At 45.0% G+C, this 20,054-nt stretch overlaps 1 protein-coding gene across 1 annotated transcript in view; it reads right to left on the minus strand.

Annotated features, from left to right (window-relative positions):
* Positions 1 to 20,054, minus strand: part of PLA2R1 (phospholipase A2 receptor 1) — a 107,272-nt gene that overhangs the window by 45,921 nt on the left and 41,297 nt on the right. Inside the window, exons 15-18 of the mRNA XM_053299248.1 lie at positions 17,767 to 17,912; positions 15,018 to 15,102; positions 13,300 to 13,432; positions 11,683 to 11,718 (exon numbers count right to left, since the gene is read on the minus strand). Coding sequence (XP_053155223.1) covers positions 11,683 to 11,718; positions 13,300 to 13,432; positions 15,018 to 15,102; positions 17,767 to 17,912 — 400 coding nt within the window. The remainder of the gene's footprint in view (positions 1 to 11,682; positions 11,719 to 13,299; positions 13,433 to 15,017; positions 15,103 to 17,766; positions 17,913 to 20,054) is intronic.

Below are 20,054 nucleotides of genomic sequence, written 5' to 3' on the forward strand. Positions count from 1 at the left end.
TTTATCTTGAAATTGTTGGGTTTATAGTTGGGAAATGGACATATTTAGTGAAAAGTCTTTCTGCCCATTAATACCTCATATGGTATAGGTTTCCTGGTAACTATTGTTGCTAATGGTTCCTCCTCTTCCACCCATTTATTTATTTTTCACTGTGTAAAAGGCAATGAGTTATACAATAAGGACATGACAAAGTTAAGTGCATTTGATTTCAATGGGGAAGTTATGTTGAATTTGTTCCCACTGAAAAAAATTAATTTGCTTAGTTTTGGCTGGATCATGCCTTTACTGTTTTATGTGTTGAAATACAACCACTTATTTGAGTAGATTTTGACATGCTAAACCAGTCTTGTAGATGCTCCAACACATATCCAGATTATGATTTCTTAAATCCTGGTTCATGAGACTTTTCAGTTGCTACATTCTAGATCTAGAAGTCTTCCCGAACCATAATGAAAAACATGTGTTAACTACAAGCTCTAACATTCATCTTTTGATACACTAGTCATTGTCAATCTTTCCCTTTGTTTTCTTCCCCCATGATTGAAATTCAAATTGTAAACTTTTCAGCTTAGGGACCTGGCGTTCTTTCTGCTTCTGTTACTCTGTAAAAAGCACAGTGTACATAGGCCAGTTCATTATGCCACAAAAGTATATGTAGACATTGCCATATTTTAAAATTATTCACGTGAATCAACGTCAAAGTTTATTTTTATTTATTTATTTATTGTTCAGTTTTTATACTGCGTTCTTAATGCATCTCAAGGCGGTGTACTTCCCTTGACATCAGTGGTCACTTCACATGGGTAAAATGTAAGCAAAAGTGAATTCAGGCTAAAATGTACATGAGCTACCATGGGTAAAGTGGCTGTGAGAATTGGCCCATAACCTTTTCCTCTTGGGGCACTTCTAATTCCATCTTTGCTTGTAAATAACCCTAACAACATATCTTTAAAAAATAAATTATATCCATAGGTGTACCTCCTCTGCAGCACTTTGCTTAGACCTTATCATTTGGGTTTGAAACTGCATGTGTGGACAAAGATGCTCCCCAACTATATTGCTCCCCAATATAGCCCAAGTACATACCTTGGGAATGCTCCTGGATCCAAAACTCTCTGGTTTCTCATGCTGAGGCAATAGCCAGGAGAGCTTTTTATCAGCTTTGGCCAATACATCACCTAAGCCCATTTCTGAATGAAAATGACCTTAAAACAGTGGTGCATATGCTGGTGACCTCCAGGTTTGACTACTGTAATGCACTCTATGTGGGGCTGCCTTAGTACATAGTCCATAAACTACAGTTGGTGCAGAATGCGGCAGCCAGACTGGTGCCCAGGATAACCTGAAGAGACCATATAACACCATGTTTAAAAGAACTGTACTGGCTGCCGATATGTTTCCAAGCCAAATACAAAGTGCTGGTTATCACCTATAAAGCCCCGAATGGCTTGGATCCTGGGTATTTAAGAGAGTGGCTCCTTTGTCATAAACCCTCCTGCCTATTAAGATCATCTGAGGAGGTCTGGTTATTCATTCATTCATTCATTCATTCATTTTAATTTATATACTCCCAAGGCTCTAGGTGGTTTACAAAAATAAACACAATAAAACCAGGACACAATAAAAACAGAATATGGCTACCACTGGCTCATTTGATGGCTGCTTGGGACCAGGCCTTCTCTGTGGCTGCCCCAAGGCTCTGGAATGCATTTCCTGTTAAAATCAGAGTTTCTCCACCTCTGGCTGTTTTTAAAAAGACCCTTTAGACGTAAGTTTTAGGTGGTATAAAATATGTTAAAAAACCAAGTAAATCAATCTGTTTTCTCAGGCTTTTAATTAATTGTAATTGATTTTACATCATAATTGTTTTAAACATTTTATCCTGTTTTTCTGTTGTATTTTAACTTATGTACACTGCCTAGGAATGCACATGTCAGGAGGTATAGAAATATGATAAATAAATAAATATTGCTAAAATTGTTTACCTTTGGTAAATTGTTGCCTTTGGCTGCAAACATCCAAGCAATAATATTTTCAATATCTATCTATATACTTATTTCTCCAAAACATGCTGGAAAAAAGATGTGGTGGAAATCTCGTGAAAGCTCCGGACAGAGCTCTCGTGCATGGGGTTGGCAGGCAGTGGAGTCGCGTGCCTGGCAGGTGGCGGTTGGCCGGCTGGCAGACCCCAGTGGTTGAGGACACTGCCACGCCTGGTAGCGAGGAGGTTTTGGTGCTGGCCCAAAGGAGACTTGCCCAAGTGAGGGGGCACGGTGAGCACTTTCACCAGGCTGTGGAGCCATGCGGCCTCATTGAGGGAGCTGGCATTGGGGAGCGAGGAGGCGAGCAGTTGTGTGTGGACGCCAGCAGCGGCGGACCCCAGCAAATGAGGGACCTGCCGGCCTGTCTGAGGGAGTGGGCAGTGGGTAGCCACGAGGCTTTGCCACTTCAAGGAGTTTAACCAGCAGGAATGCACCCTTGGCCAATGGAGGGAGCTAGCGGAGGCGTGATGGAAAAGATGGCCGCTTCTGGGGGAAAACTGCTGGTGGGTGCACATAAGTGAGGGGAGGAGGAATCTGGGAAGGCAGCAGAGAGGGCGCCAAAGAGAGGGGACTGGGAGGGGAGTCTACCTGCCAAAAACACTAACTGCCACTTAGAACTCTGAGAGGACATGAACAGCCCCACTCTCCCATTCCAATGCAGACCAAACTGTCCTTTGACCAAGGCTGCAGACAAAAGACTCTCTCAACCTGAGCAGCCCCATTCCTTAAAGTCCACACACCCTGACTCCCATTCCAAGGCAAACCACACTGCAGACATAACTCTCTCTCACACCCAGTCTGGCGGAAGTCCAGCATGTTGGTTGTTCGTCTAGTGCTGCAAAAGAGCCAGGACAACATTGCTCCCTTTAAGTTGTGTGCACATTCCCTTTAAGTTGTGTGGGCCCAGTCTCACTCAGGCTGAATTTTTACGGCCCCACACTGAATGCATAGGCGTGTACGCTCAACCATTACAAAACTCCTTCCTCACACAGATTAAGTGGGGAGAAAAAATAGGCTCCACTGCAGCTGCGGACTGGAACTGCATGTTATGGCACACTGCCTGGGGTAACCTAAACAAAGGCCATAGAGAAACTCTCCCCTCACTAGGTTGTGCTCTATAATTCCTGGGCCTTAAAAAATATATAATGCACATATCGATGTCGAAGTATGTGCCTCTGTCAAGAGTGTGAAGTACCTCTATAAATATGCCTACAAAGGACATGATGCCGCATCAGTCAGACTACAAATGGAAAAAAAATACTGGAGTGGTTGATCATGATGAAATAACAACATTTCTGGATGGAAGATATGTTAGTGCCCCAGAGGCAATGTGGCACATGAATGAGTTCCCCATGTCAGAAATGTCACACTCTATAATCCGATTACCAGTACATTTACCTCAAGAACAACAAGTAATCTATCACGAAGGCCAAGAAGAGCAGGCCATTGCTATGGCATCTACAAGACAAACCATGTTAACTGCCTGGTTCGAACTCAATTAAGAAGACAAACAAGCACATAGCTGCACTTATGCAGACATCCCAAAGCACTATGTGTATGATAAGAACCAGTCCAAATGGAAAAGACAACGAGGAGGAGAAGGAGTGATTGGAAGAATGCTGGTACTAATGAGTATCAAGGATACTGAAAGATGCTATCTACGAATGCTACTCACATGAAACAGGGGTGCAGTTGGATTCGACAGTCTAAGGACTGTAAATGGTGTTCTCTGTAAAAGCTTCCAAGAGGCATGCAGAGAACTAGGAGTTCTGATAGGTGATCGAAATTGGCATGAAACATTAACCGAAGCAGCACAGACTCAAATGCCATGCTCCTATGACTGCTTAGCCTTTTGCTTAGCCTTTTGCCCCGGCAGTATTGGCCAGGTAGCGGCCTCCGGCAGTGGAACAGGGGGAACGGTCAGGTCCCACCGGAGTCTGCAGAGGCTGCCGTTGCACGCAGCGGCAAGACGGGCCGGCTCCACATCGCCGGGAGCCTGGGAGCAGTGGAGGAGCACTGCAGTCCAGCGCCGCAGAGGAGAGCCTGTGAAGGAAGACGACGGCTGGAGCGGACCAACGGGTCCCTCCGTGGTTTGGTGGCATTAGGAGGACTGTTGGGGAGTCTGGGGCTTGGCCAGCTGGGTCGGGGATGGTGGCGGCCTGAGCGGACACAGCAGGGCCTAGCAGTATGGGCTAGTCCACCTCCAGTAGGCAATTCTTAGGGGAGAAAGGCCCTGCTCAGAAAGGGCCAAGGTGGTGCACGCACATCAATAAAATTTGCCTTCCTTACCTTGAACTTGCCCCCCCCAGTATTTTGGGTGCAACTGCAGCCTGATTCACAGCCCCCCCCTCTCCCGGGAAGGAGGGGGGGGCAGAACCAGCCCTCTTCTGGAGCGTTCCAGGAAGCAAGCGGGAAGGCTTCTGGTGGCAAGCTTGAATGGTTCCCTTTGCTAAGCAGGGTTTGTCCTGGTTTGCATTTGAGTGGGAAGCTGCATGTGAGCAGTGTTCTATCCAATGGGTTAGCATCTTTCTGGGGGACCTTCCCGAGGGGTAACCCGCCCAGGATTGCTGGGGAGCCTGGTTTAGTGAATGGGCTTGCTTGGGTCATTTTTGCCAGTTCTTTGCGTAGGCCAGCCCTGGTAGCATCCGAGCTTCGTTCAAGGCCTGGGGGTCATCTCCTTTATTGAGCAGGGGCTAACCCTGGTCTTATTTTTTCTCTCACCTGGGGCCTGGGGCAGGGTCTGCTTTGGTTTGCTTTGCTCCAGGTGACAGGCCCTGGGGATTGTGTCTGGGTGCTGAGCTTGATCTCCCTGCCAGATGGGGTTCGGTTCACACTCTTTGCAAGCCCATGGGTCCACCCGGGTGAGAACATGCCCCCCGAAGAAGGCATGAGGTAAAAGCAGGGGGTGCCCAGTAAGGCAGTACAGGAGACCGCCTCTGCAGTCTTAATCATCTGAGGATGAGGGAGACATGGGTCAAGTTCGGGCCCTAATACACAGAATGGAAGCTCTGGAACAGGCCCAGAAGGCCCCACCCCCAAAAGGTGCAGGCCCATCAGGTCAGCCCCCCCCCCAACACAGGAAGAGAACCAGGGAGGCGGTTCGGGCAGAGTTATTGAAATCTTTGTCTGTTAGGTTGGCTGCGATGGAGGAGGTGGTGGCTACGTCAGCACTAGGTCTGGTGCCTCCTAGTGGCCTGGACACCCAACAGCCTGTTGGGCCAGTGCCTGCCGAGGTCCACAGTCCACCACCTGCAGTACCAAGTCCAATGGAACCTGCACCGGCAGGACAGCTAGCCCCCATCATGACAGGTGAGGATGACTCGAGGGGGGGGGCACAAAGGAAGTGAGGGGCCCTGGCCCATGTGCCCCTGGCCGTGGCCACCTTTGGGGGCTAGGGTTGCAACCCCTTTTGGGCCCCTCATGGGCAACCGTGTGCCAACGAGCCGGGGATGCCACAGGGGGATCATGGGCAGCCCCCAGGGCAGTAGAGAAGGTTTGGAAGGGGGCGCCCGCTGCCACGGGGCGATGGGATGGCTGCAGGGGTGGGAGGTCACTACCCCATGGGGGTGGTCTCCTCCCTCCAGCACTCTCCCTATGGGGCCATGGGCCTTCCTCTGGGGGACTACCTTTTGCCAGCCACGAAAGAAAAGATTCTTAAGGGCGAATATGTGGACATATTCAGCCTGCTGTTCTATGATGCGGAGGTGAAGCAGAAGGAGGAGGAGGCAGGTAAAGAGCAGGAGGTGCCCAAGCAAAAGCTGGTAGAGCATACATAGAACAACTGGCATCATACTGCGGGCACAGCCTGATGGGGAGTGGCCTTGGTCAAGTATATGGATATTATCCACTGGGCTGTCATGGATTTCGCTGGGCTGGCATGGGTGCAGTATGATGAGAACTTTAGGATGCATGTTGCCCTGGACCCCACCCTTCCCTGGGACGCCCTGCACCAGGAATTGTGGCTGGTTATTATGTCCCCCTCATGCCCGGTCGAGGGGGAAAGGGCTGACAGTGGCTGTCCAGGACATCCACCCCGGCACTTACCCCAGGTGCCAGTCAGCAGTTGGTTCAACCCCACAAGGTATGTTGGGAGTACAAAAGTGGGGGGCGCTGCTATATAAATATAAATTCAGCCATGCCTGCAGTTTGCGTGGGGCCAAACATCCCAGCTCCTCCTGTAGTAGGGCAAGGGGCTAGATCCCAGGGTTTAAGGGTTGAATGGCCAACCAGAAGAGAGAGAATCTCCCTGGACCGGCGGCTGGAAAGGGGGACAAGCCCAATTAAGTTAGAAGAATTGACGCAGCTTTTGGAGGATTATCCAGTCCGCCGGGCTGCTGCATACCTGATGGAGAGTTTTCACGACGGCTTTAGGATCCCCTAATCCTCTAGATGGGGGGCAGTTGAGGCCAACAATTTGCGTTCTGTGAGGGGCATGGACAAGGTAGTGCTGAGTAAGATTGGGAAGGAGTTAGTAGCGGGGCCCTTTCGACAACCCTCCGCTCTCTAATTTGCGGATCTCTCCTTTGGAGGTGGTCCCTAAGAAGACACCCAGCAGGTTTTGCCTGATCCATCACCTGTCCTACCCCAGGGGGTCATCGGTTAATGATGGGATCCCTGAGCAACTGTGTTCGGTATGTTATACCTCCTTTGATGAGGCGATTAGGATGGTCAGGGCCTGTGGCCCTGGGGCTATGCTGGTGAAGTGAGATATTGAGTCAGCCTTCCGCCTCCTGCCTGTTCACCCTCAGGACTTTGAGCTACTTGGTTTTGCTTTTGCTGGTAAGTATTACTTTGATAGGGCGCTCCCTATGGGCTGCTCCATATCATGCGCTGCCTTCAAGGCCTTTCGCACCTTCCTGCAATGGGCATTGAGGCAGAGGACAGGCTTCGTGTCCACGGTGCATTTTCTAGATGACTTCCTTTTTTCCTGGCTGGGGGCTTCTAGAGTCTGTCACCGCCTACTGGACAGTTTCACCGGGCTGTGCGAAGAACTGGGGGTTCTGTTAGCTAAGGGGAAGATGGAGGGGCCCACCACAAGACTATCTTTCCTAGGCATTGAACTAGACACAGTGGCTGGGTTCAGTCGCCTTCCTGAGGACAAGCTGAGAATACTGAATGCAGTCAGCAAGGAAGGCCACCCTTATGGAACTGCAGGTAGTGATTGGCCACCTCAGCTTTGCCTTTGCGATGCAGTCGCTGGGGTTCAGCAGCCGCACCACAGGGTGTGGGTCACTGAAGGTTTGCAGGCTGACCTCACAGTGTGGGCGGTATTCCTTCGGGATTTTAATGGGGTTTCATTCTTGCGTGCTGAGTGGCTCTCAGAGGCCGAACTCCAGGCACACTACTATGCCGCCGGTGGGCTTGACTTTGGGGTTTACTTCAGGGGTAGGTGGTGCATGGCACATTGGCCCGCCTGTTGGGTGGCAGGGGTGGGTGGGTCACGAGGGATCTCACCTTCTTGGAATTATTCCCCATCATTGTAGCTGTCCACCTATGGGCAGAGGAGTTCCGTGACTCCACCGTGTGTTTTTGGTGTGACAATCAGGCAGTGGCCCAAGTGGTGAACTCACAGACCTCCCATTCACCCATGGTGATGGAGCTCCTGTGCGTGTTCGTGCTGAGATGCCTACAATACATCATCCTGTTCCTGGCGCGACATGTGCCAGGCCCGCTGAACGATGTTACTGATGCTCTATCTCATTTCCAGGTAGCCAGGTTCAGGGAGCTAGCTTCAGAAACCAATCCAGAACCAGAGGTGACGCCAGCGGCCCTTTGGAGGCTTGGAAACCAGAAGCCCGGTGAGCCATTAATGTGTCGCTGGCACCTAGCATGAGGGCTAGCTACTTTTGTAAGGCAGCCACCTTCCATGCATTCTGGCAGGGCGAGGGCTTTCCGGAAAGCTGGCCAATCCTGCCTGACCATCTTATGCAATACCTGGTACATCTGCACGCCTTGGGGAGGATGGTCTCCACCTTGGCAGGTCATCTTGCCGCACTGTCTTTTTTCGGCTCAGGTGTCAGGGGTGCCTGACACCACAAGTGATGCTAGGGTGGTCAAGGGAGGGCCCAAAGGTCCGGGACCAGAGGCAGCCCATAATTATAGAGTTGGTCACAGCCCTCCTGGGTAGGTTCCAAACCCTCTGTGGCTCCCCGTGGGAGGTGACACTTTATCAAGTGGCTGTCACCACATCCTTCTTCAGTGCTTTTTGGCCAAGCGAGGTCCTCCCAAGTAGCAGTCGGGCCCTGCGGGTCCGCTGTCTGCAATACGCGGATTTGTCCTTTCAAGGAGCGGGAGTACATCTACTCCTGTGCTGGTCCAAGACCAACCAGTGTGGCAGAGCATAGTGTATTGAGCTGGCTTACACTGGGTGGGGGCACACTATGCCCGGTGCGGGCGCTGCGTCAGTACATAGTGCTTCAGCCCAGCACGCAAGGGTGCCTGTTTGTGCATGCGGCTGGCCTACTGCTTACACAATACCAATTCTGGGCCATTTTGCGAAAAGTGCTCATTGCCCTGGGTGAACCACCTCACCTTTTTAGCCTGCATTCCTTCCGAATTGGAGCAGCCACTACCTTTCGCAGGTTGAGCCTCAATGAGTGTGAGATTAAGCATATTGGGCGTTGGAAGTCTGGGGCCTTCCTGTAGTAAGTTCGCTGATCAACGTGTACTTTATTTCTTGGCAGGTGCTGGTAGAGCAGCGGCTCTGGTGCGTGTATTAATCTGCGGCCACTCCCTGGTCTTCTGGACCCACAAACGAGCCAGCACCTCACCCATCAGTACCCAGCTGGGTTTGAGACAACATGCCACCGTGTGATGGCTTGGGATGAGGGGAATGCTGTGGGGACAGCTACTGCTGAGGGTATGGGAGGAGCTAGCTAGAAGGCCACCACCTGAGGTTTTAATTATTCATTTGGGGGAGAATGACTTGGGGAAGCGAAACGGGCTTTCCTTGATCCAGCAGGCCACCTTCGACTTCACCACCATCCGCCAGTGGGCACCCGGGATGCTCACTGTGTGGGCAGACTGCCTGCAGCACAGGGGGGAGGATATGAAGCCCAGCAGGTGTCAAGAGGGCTCGAAAGGTGAATGTGGCCATGGGTAGGTATGCCATCGCCTACGGGGACACTTACATCCCACAACCCGGTATCGTGCACTCGTTATCCCAACTTTTTCATCCCAACAGTTTGCATCTGTCCATGGTGGGGTACCATCTGTACCTGGCGAACCTGCGGAGGGGGCTTGCTGTGATCGTGGGGCAAGGCAGGCCAAGCTAGGCTGACCTCCCTTCGTGGCAGGTACAGTGAGGGCTAGGTGGAGGTGCACGGGGGTTTGAGAACGGTGAGCACCCTTGGGCAGTTTGGAAAAAGGTGGATTGGGCAATCGGTCCCATGAGGCTTGGCGGCTCAGGGACCTTGATTTGCCAGAAAACATGCTTCAGGGCTTCCTACTCCTCAAAGGCTGCGTGGCTTGGGGTGTTGGAAACCCTAGGAGTTGCCCTGACCCAGACAGGTTGACAAGGAAGGGGATGAAGTGGGCTTAGTCTTGCTTCTATCCTGAGTCAGGGTGTGTCACCCATTAGGGGGCCTGGGAGAGGACAGCAATGTCCAAAACTGGCCTGGTTAGGCCCACACTTCTAGTGGGGTGGAGTTGCTGCTCACAGTTTGCTGATTGTACCACATCAATAATTTGGCCCCCTTTACCCAAGCCTATTGTGTCTGCGTGCTCCTTGGGACTGGGGTGTGGGGACAATAGCAGCTATTCTACTACCATGAGGAAGAACTGCACACTCAGTTTTCAAAATACCACTGATTCTTAATGCAGAGTCAACTTGTGATATAAAACCAAACACACCTGAAGCAAGAAACCTCACAAACACAAAATTAATAATATGGGATGAAGCACCCATGACCCATGCACATGACTTCCTGGCTGTAGGATAGACTTCTCAAAGATCTCACAAAATGCTCCAAACCATTCAGAGGCAAAACCATCTTACTGGGTGGAGATTTCCGTTAAATCCTACCTGTCATCATAAGAGGATCAAGATCTCCGATTGTGGCCAGCTGTTTAAAAAAACAATACCTTTGGAAACAACTGCATGTAATGAAACTCACCCAAAACATGCATGCACTGGACACTGAGAAAAAATTAGCAAGATGGCTTTTAGAAGTAGGTGAGGGCAAGAATGGAGAAACAATAAAGTTGTCGCTACAATGCTACCCACCAATACAAGACCCAGTGGAACAACTGTATGGCGACATAGATTTCAGAACAGTCTCCTTGCAGCAACTTAAAGGAACAGCAATTCTCACTGTAACAAATCACATGTCTCTTGAAATCAATAATTGTGTACTGGAACGTATACCAGGAGAGGAAATAGTATATGAAAGTGTAGACACCATTAAAATCAAACATGAAGAAGGTCGCCTGGCATACCCAGAAGAGTTTTTGAACAGCCTGACACCAACTGGTTTTAATGCTGTTTTAAAATATTGTTTTAAAAATTTTAAATTGCTGTAATGTGTGTGTCCCCCCGCCCATTTTTGTCTTAATGAATGTTTTACTTTGTTTTTATTCTTTTGTAAACCGCCCAGAGATGTAAGTTTTGGGCGGTATAAAAATGTTTTAATAAATAAATAAATAAAAATAAATAAACTGGAATGCCACTAAATTGAGACTAAAACCAGGAGCAGTGATCATGCTACTTAGAAATTTAGCACCTATGAAAGGACTGTGCAATGGCATACATCTCACAATAACAAGCTTGCAATGCAACATACTTAAAGCAAGAGTAATAACAGAAACAGATAACACAGAACCTATCCTCATACCATGAATCCCACTGATACCATCAGACACAAATATGCCTTTCAAATTCAAAAGAAGACAATTCCCTGTAAGATTAGCTTTCTCAATGACCATCAACAAATCACAAGGACAAACCTTTGAAAAAATCTGCCTATACTTACAAGAACAAGTTTTCAGCAACGGACAACTGTACGTAGGCCTATCTCGGGTCAGATCATTTGACTCATTAACAGTGGTATCAGCACAACAAGAGATCAAAAACTGTGTATACCAAGAAATATACGGCAGTGACCAGACACTACCAGACTAAGCCGAACAGGAATAACAGCATATAACAGCAATAGGGCAGTAGCACCCAGATCATTGGGCCAAGCCCGGAAAACAGCAAGCTGTGCACTAACTTTGTCCGCCTGCCAGAAAAGTCACAAAAGACCCATGATTAATGGGGTAACTGCTCTCTGCTGTGTAGTTATGATTGCTGGAAAACATCACAGCCACAACTGCCAGGTGAGCGCATGGGGAGAATACACATGGCCAAGCAACAAGTGGGATGTGGGGAGGAAAAGCCAAGCAAAGTCTCCCGAAGGGAGACCAAAGGCTAAGTGCACAACCGCACAGATGCTCTGTGCGGGCTCAGCTAGTATTATCTAATCTGATGGGTTAGAAACTTTTTATTTTGAAATGAAAGCTAACAGATATCTAGATAATCTGTCAATCTTCCCATTACCTCAGCTGATGTATCATATTCATGTCTTTAAAAAAACGCAAAAGATCTTTGATTAACATGAATAGATGTATTGCTTAAAATTACTGTTCTAGTTTTCTTCCATACCATTAATGTACCACTGTGGAATCTTTGGTTTGACACCTGTAACAGAAATAATGTTCCCTTTAAAATATATTTATTGCAGAATTTATACCAGCTAAAACAAAATTATTTTGATTTCTATTGTTTCTATTGTATTGATACAATAGAAGAATTCTTTAACATATGTATCTTTTGCTACATGTTAATTTAATGTACACAACAAATTCTTAATAACTTAGCAGCTTTGGGTGAGGGGATATTTTAATTTATATCCCCTTCCCCTTGAAGCCAACCATGACTGAAAATATATTTCTGAAGGCTGTACTATCCTCAGGGATATAATTTTGACGGTCACAGTCAGTTTCAGAGGGAAGGGGAGATCAGCAAAAATCACCCCTCCTCCAGATCACCCACCCTCCTCCTCGGCAAGCACTTCCTTAGCTGGATGTCAACTATTGACACTAAGCTTAACAATTATTTACTTCCCCAGTACATTTATTTATTAAATTTATAGACCACTTTTCTAATTTTGTACTGGTATACAAGAAATATAAAAATACATTACAAAATAACTATCAATGATAAAAAGCTAGCAGCACATAGAAGCCACACAATAGCAGCAGTAGGCAATAAACTTCAAATTCAGGTAAATGTCTGACTAAAAAGAAAAGCTCTGATCATAGCAAGGTTGTAGTGGGCCCTGGGTCAAAAAGTGAGCATAGGCCCATGCCCTCCCAGTTTCTTCTTGGGAAAGGCAGGAAGGGGAGAGTGAAGAGCAAGCTGTTGCCCAGGTGGTGTCTCCCTCCCTCAGGGGTTCAAGGACATTTGTCTCCTCCTGTTCAATTATAGCTACGCCCCTGGTGGAGCCTGTTGGGCTTCTAGAGGAAGGGTGTTTTATTACCTAAGTGCCATCACTGAGAAGGCCCTGTCTCAGGTCACCTCCAAACATATCTTCCTTGGAGGCAGGATCTGGAGCAGTGACACTCCTGAAGAGTTTGGGCAGGCTCATAAGGGAGGTGGTGGTTCTTTAGGTCCTAAACCATTGAGGGCTTATTAAAATACACTCTGAAAACTTTGATTGGTTCAGAGTGCTTCTGTCTAGAGCCATTAGGTGAGAACATATTATGCCAGTTATTTCCAGATATATACACTGGCTACCAATTTGTTTATGGGCTCAATTCAAGCCGTGGCTTTGGCCCCAATTACTTTTCCAAATCCTTCTTTCTATAAAGACCTGCTTAAGAACTTCACTCTGTTTTTGAGACCCTTCTTATGGTGCTGCCATGATGGTGGAGAACTTTGCTTGTTCCAGATTGTGGAATAGCCCTCCAAAGCAGGTGCATCGGGCAATGAAAACTGTTTTATTTAGTGGTCAAATGAGGGCCTTTTAAAGTACTGGCTGCTGTATGCTGCTGACTGCTAGAGTTTCATTGTACTTTACATTGATTATATTATTGTTTTATTTTATTTTACAGGCCACATTAAATGTACACATCTGTACAAAGGCAAGAAACACATAATAAACAAATACATGATTAAAATAAGGATGCATCATGCCTTAGGACAAGATCACCTTCTTAAAAATGATTGTTATTCAAGAAATTTCACATACAATAAAATAAAATAAATAATATTTTTCACCTTTTGGTATTTTGCATATCCATTCATGCTCTGACTGACAATGCAGCAACAAGACTGTTCCATTGACTTTAAATGCAGCACAGTTCCTCACATCATCTTCAACATTAGCATTCTCTAAAAAGGCAAATGTAACCTGCCACAGAATAGTGCATTAACCTGAAGCATGATTCAGAGACAAAGTTTAATATATCAAAATATAAAAGACTTTGGTTGCATTCAGATGGAACACTGAACTACAGTTTAGCACTATGAGCAGCAGCAGCCCCTAACTTCAGACACTTACATTCTCTCATCTCCTTCACCCTCCTGTTGGGCACCATCATTATAAGATTCTGATCCCAGTTGATGGCACACCATAGCTTGCCATTCAGCTGAACCTAATGGATGATGATTGTACAATTCTCCACCCCACCCCCCCAACCAGGATTACAAACCATGTAATCTCCAAGGCAAACCATGGTTTGATTCTGGTTTCTTAGCAAACTATGGTTTCCATAGTTACGAAGTTTGAATGAAATAGTTTGCCACAAGCCAGTATCAGAACTTTTTTCTTTTTTAGAAAAAAGTTAAATATTTATTTTTGCTAGGCATTTATGTTGAAGAAGTTTCTAATCACAGTGCATTAGGGAAAGGGGTGGAAGGACCATGAGAGCCTGAGGCTTTCTGCTCATGAATATAACACTGAACCATCTTTTAGTCTTATGTCTGAACCATTTCATGAAAAGAGGTAGACTTATATGCATGTTGCCCCTTTTGATGTGGCTTATTGGTATTGTAGCCATTCTAAATGTGACTTTTCATGCTGCATTTTATGACCAGACATCTGACTATAAAATATACATATACTGTGTAATAATGACAATAATAGCTGGATGGATAGTAGTTTGTTGCAGGTAGTCAGATTGCCAAATACAACGTTTATATCGCTGATAATAGGCCACTGCCAGCCTTGGACTTCTTACTCTAGAGGAGTCCTGGGGGAAAAAAGTGTTCCTCACATAAGTGGTGATCAGTGAAATAAGTGTTTTGAAGACTGTGGACCAAATTCAGTGGCCAACATCCAAACTAGCACTATGCTGCTGCAAACAGTGATGATATGTACACTAACGCTGTGCCACTGCACAAAGAGGGAAGGGTGATTTTTGCTGATCTCCATAGTAATGCTGCACCATTGCACAAAGGGTGATGAAGGTCTGAAGCTCACTATGCCTCCCCAAAACATGACCCTGAGGCTCATGCAGCTCTCATAGATTCAGGAGGCACATTGGGCTTCAGAGGGAAGGGGAAGTTGATGGAAATCTCTCTCTCTCTCTCTCTCTCTCTCTCACACACACACACACACAAACACGCCACTCACACAACAGTGCAGTTACTGTGGATGTCAGCACTGTTGTACCCGCACAGTGATAATTTGGATATCGGCCAGTATTTTTGTGCAGTGTGGTAATTTGTTCCTTGGTATGGATTTCAATTAAATTTCTTCTCAGAAGCCTTTTTATAACCTTAACATTTGAAATGTCTTCTGGATGCTAATTAAAATCTCACTTTTTGACACACATGAGGAACCAAAGCAAAGGCTTGTCAATATTTAAAATATGGTAAAAACATTTTGAATGGGCAGAAAATGTATTGTGAGTGAAGTAGGTGAGTGTGTGGGCTGGGAACAATTTGATAAGTTGTACAGTAATGAGCAATAAATAAATTAAATATATATTTACTGGAGTTCCATCAGACCATTCCCAGGATCCTCCAGATAATTGGTTCCTTTTAGTAAGTCCAATCCAGAACTGTCTGTCTTCAACACTGTGATTAAAAACAAAACTTAGAAATCCGAGACTCAGATAAAAATCATTAGTCACCACTTTAATCTTTGTATATATTAGAACAGAATGTGTGAATGAAGCTGTGCTGAAATGGCTCTTGATATGTGTGATTCACTCCTGAACTTTTCTGAAAGGCTGACCAATTTTTTAACCTTTTCACAATATGGTGATATTTTTAAAAAGACACATTACCATTACAAGTCTATAATGAAGTCCCAACTTTTTAAAAAATTAAAAGCAGCTTCAAAATGATACAATTTTGGAGGAGAAAAGGAGTGCTTAATTCATTTCCTTAACGCCTTTTCATACTCAAAATCCTATTCAAAGCTGTTTCACCCTCTATGAAGCTCCAGATGTGAAGGCAAACTTGTATAACTGGGCAGATTATTGTAGCCCTTATGATTTCCATATCTAAGATTACGATGGAACAACAGAATGGATTTCAATGGATTCCTAAGAATATTGTGGCACCTCAAAGCCTAATAGATTTATTGTGGCATAAGCTTTCATGCAGGAGAGCTCACTTCCTCAGATGATACCCTCAGTTGGTGTATCAAGTTTCCTCACAGAGCCAGGGCTGAATCCTGGTTTCAGATGACAACGTTAGCCTTGGGGGCATTTCTCTCTCCTCCCCTTTCTATACAAAGAAGGAAATTATACTAATTCCTATTTTGCCTTAGTACATTGCAATGTCCAAACTGGGTGATCCTGGCTTATTCTAGCCAAAGTTTTGAAATAAACCAGAATTTAAAGCTGGGATAAATTCAGATTCAATCCTGACTTCCTGAGACATATAAACAGGATATATCACAGAGAGAGAGAGAGAGAATGAATGGATACATCTCGAGTAAATTACATGATAGAAGTCCTATGGAAAGTAAGTAGTCCAGTAATAATAATAATAATAAAAACTGTGGACCACCTAATCAGCTGCTGTAAAAAGATCACACAGACTGACTACAAACAAAGGCATGACAAAGTAGCAGGGATGATACACTGGAACATCTGCAAAAAAATACAAGCTACCTGTAGCCAAAAATTGGTGGGACCATAAAATTGAAAAAGTTGAAGAAAATGAAGACGTAAAAATATTATAGGACTTCCGACTACAAACAGACAAACATCTGCCACACAATACACCACATATAACTGTAGTCGAGAAGAAAGAAAAACAAGTTAAAATAATCGACATAGCAATACCAGGAGACAGCAAAATAGAAGAAAAAGAAATAGAAAAAATCACAAAATACAAAGATCTACAAATGGAATTTGAAAGGCTGTGGCAGAAAAAGACCAAAATCATCCCAGTGGTAACTGGCGCCCTAGGTGCAATTCCAAAACAACTTGAAGAGCACCTCAACACTATAGGGGCCACAGAAATCACCATCAGCCAATTACAAAAAGCAACTTTACTGGGAACAGCCTATATTCTGCAACGATATCTATAACAACATCAACAACATTGACAATAAAATTCAGCCATCCTAGGTCCTTGGGAAGGACTCGATGTTTGGATAAAAAACCAGTCAATAACCACCTGTCTGACTGTGTAAATAAATAATAATGATAATAATGATAATAATAATATAATTAATAAATAATTTGTTAGCCACCCCATAACAAATTGTTCTCTGGAAGGGTTAAAACACAGGGTTAAAACATACAATAAACACACACACACATTTAATCATAACAGAAAAAAAGGTGAAAAGAAATACAAAATACAATACAAAACAGCATTAAAAACTCATTTTAAAATTAGTTAAAAATCAGATAAAATCTGAAAAGACAAATTAAAACCCCTCAATTTAAAAGGCCTAGGTGAACAAAAAGGTCTTTACCTGGCATCTAAAAGAACAAAGTGATGAAGCCCTTGGGAGGCTATTCCATAAATAGCCCTCTCCCTAGCAACCATCTGTCTCACTTCGTTTGGCAGGGGTACCTGGAGGAGAGCCTCTGAAGAAGATCTTAAGGTATGGGTGGGGACATATGGGGCAAGGCACTCTCTCAAGTAATCCGGTCCCAAGCCATTTAGGGCTTTAAAGGTTAAAACAAGCAATTTGAATTGGGCCTGGAAATGGATAGGGAGTCAGCGCAGCTGATGAAGCACTAGCATAATATGATCAAAACGTCCAGTCCCAGTTAATAATCTTGCAGCCCTATTTTATACCAGCTGCATTTTCCGGACCATTTTCAAAGGTAGCCCCACATTCAATACATTGCAGTAATCTAAGTGAGAGGTTACCAGAACGTAACTGTGGCCAAGCTATCTCTGTCTAGGTAAGGTCTCTGTTGGTGTATCAGTTACTTTAGATTAGAGTAACTCTTGAGTAGTAATACTGGGTAACTTAATCTGGATGTCAGCCAGCGCAGCCAAGATGCTATGGAATGCAAGAGGAACAGTCTGTGACATTTCTAAGCAAATCTTGTTATTCTTCCTGATTTATAAACTCATTACAACAGAAATATCCTATTCTTCTTTGATTAAACTCCAAATTCAAAAGGGGGGGAAATCCCCACTATCGGCTCTTTGTGCCTTCTGATAAGGATCTGAAAGAACATTCCTCTCTGAACAATTTCAAACATTCTTCTTTGATCCCGCTTCCCCCCGAAAAAGATTCTCTGATACTAAGCTCAGACTTACTTGTGAAACATTGTGTTTAAAAGTTTGCTTATAAAATCCTCTTCAGAGACATGTGTAAAACTGGCAAGATGTGCTCCAAAATCTTGACACAATGCTTCTGCTTCATCCCAAGATCTTTTCATCAATACTTTTTCACTGTGAAATATCTGTGTAATAAAACCACAGAAATAGTTCAAGTTGCACATTGTCAAGCTGCATGTTCCTTCACATGAAAGAGAAATAAAATGGATGCTAAAAAATGTAAAAATGTACTTCATATGCTCAAAAATGTCATATAGAAAAAAGAAACATGTCTGGCCACCTTTTCTGTATCCTTTATATTACTCTATAATATTACTCAAATATATATAATATACGCAGAGGCGTATCTAGGGAAAATAGCGCCTAGGGCAAACACTGAAACTGCGCCCCCTGTCCAAGCATCTGACACCCATCTTTCAGATAACTTTACCATAATATCAGCTGAAAAATACAAGTCAAGCTCGTTAATCTTTTAATATTTCAAAAACTATTTTAGCAGTGGACTTAGCCAGACCAAAAAATGCTGGAAAACTACAAATTTCAGTATGCTGGGGCTCATGAAATACCCAAATACTATGTGGAGGTGTACTTGGAAAACTAAACAGAAGTGCCTGTCTAATTCTCTACTATGTATTGTAGCATCACTATTACATAAGTTTTAAAAATCAATGGAGAATTTGACTTTTCCCAGATACTCTGTAAATAATTAAAGGATATGCAGAGTAAACTGTGTCACTGCTTGGAATATATTCTAGTCTTTCAGAAAGACAGTTAAAATGAGAGAAAGAGAGCAAGAAACTCCCAGTGGGCCTTAATATTAAGGATTTCACACTGATTCAAAGACAAATTCACCATTAATAGCCATATTAGCAAGACATCACATTTAACTCACTTATCACAAGAAGCAAAGTAAGAGCAAATGAATACAATTCTAGCTCATAAGCATCAGCTCAGTATTCACAAGCCCTGATTTTCTGTACATAGTGCCAATCTGAATATGTGTACAGTGACTTATATTATATATTATTATTTTTTACCTGTAGCCCCTTCGGGGGGCTTCCTAAAGGCTGGGGGGTTTGCAAAGGTTCCTCACCCCCCCCCACTGGCCTCTAGGGCCTCGCAGGGACCATTTGAGCATGTGAAGTGGCCATTTTTAAAAATCTTATTTTAAAAAAATGGCCACTGAAAACAAAATGGCCACCGCACATGCTCAAATGGCCTCTGCAAGGCCTGGCATGACCTAGGGCCTCACAGAGGCCATTTGAGTATGCACAGTGGCCATTTTGTTTTTGGCAACCATTTTTTAAAAAAATTAATAATTTTACAAAATGGCGCCCCCCTTCAAGTGGCGCCCAGGGCACGTGCCCTGCCTGCCCTACCCCTAGATACACCCCTGAATATATGATTACTGTATTACTATAGGGATGTGCAGAAAACCGGTTCCGTGCACACCTGGGAGGTCGGGTGGGGGGGGGCTCAAGGCATGGGAAGGGTGTCCTTACCTCTCCCACTGTGCTTCCCCCTCTGGCGCTGCTTCAAAAACTGCTGGCGCAGGGCAGCTGTATACCCTCTTGCTGCCCCAAGAGGTATTATGCGTGTTCTGAGTGTAGATTCTCTAGTAGCATATGAGAGTGGATTCTTGTTTTTCACTGAAAATCTCATATGCTACCAGATAATCTACAATGAACACCTCAGAAACAACAAAACCCAGTACCCCACAGGCTTGTGGGTGTGGGGGTGGTTGGCACCCTATGTGGTTGTGTTGGCACCCTATGTGGTAGTGACACAACCCCTCGCTCTGGGCAACCCCAGTGCCCCCCAAGTGGAATTATGGGGCTGCTGAAACCTCCATTATTCCCCATGGGAGAAATCTTAAAGACACATAAACTTCAACAAATCACAAAAGATCAGCCCTTTGCCCAATTCCTTTGAAATAATTCTGGAAGTTTCCTTGCCCCCATTGGGCACTACCACCCACCACACTCTGCTCTGGGTCATCCCTTTCCCTTGATTTGAAGCGATACATTTGCTGGAATCCCCATTATTCCCTATGGGAAAATTCTTAAAGATGTGTAAACTTTAAAAAGTTCACCAAAAAAAACCCAGCCCTTTGCCTAATTCCTTTGAAATTTGGGTGGTAGCTTCCACCCATTGGACACTACCACCACCACCCACCTTTTTGCCCTGGGACCCTTTTTAAAAATCCAAATCGATTCAGATTTGGATTCAGAAAATTTGGCTACAAAACAAAACAGGGCTGATTTGGA

The sequence above is a fragment of the Hemicordylus capensis genome, chromosome 1 (assembly GCF_027244095.1).
Source record: "Hemicordylus capensis ecotype Gifberg chromosome 1, rHemCap1.1.pri, whole genome shotgun sequence".
NCBI lineage: Eukaryota > Metazoa > Chordata > Lepidosauria > Squamata > Cordylidae > Hemicordylus > Hemicordylus capensis.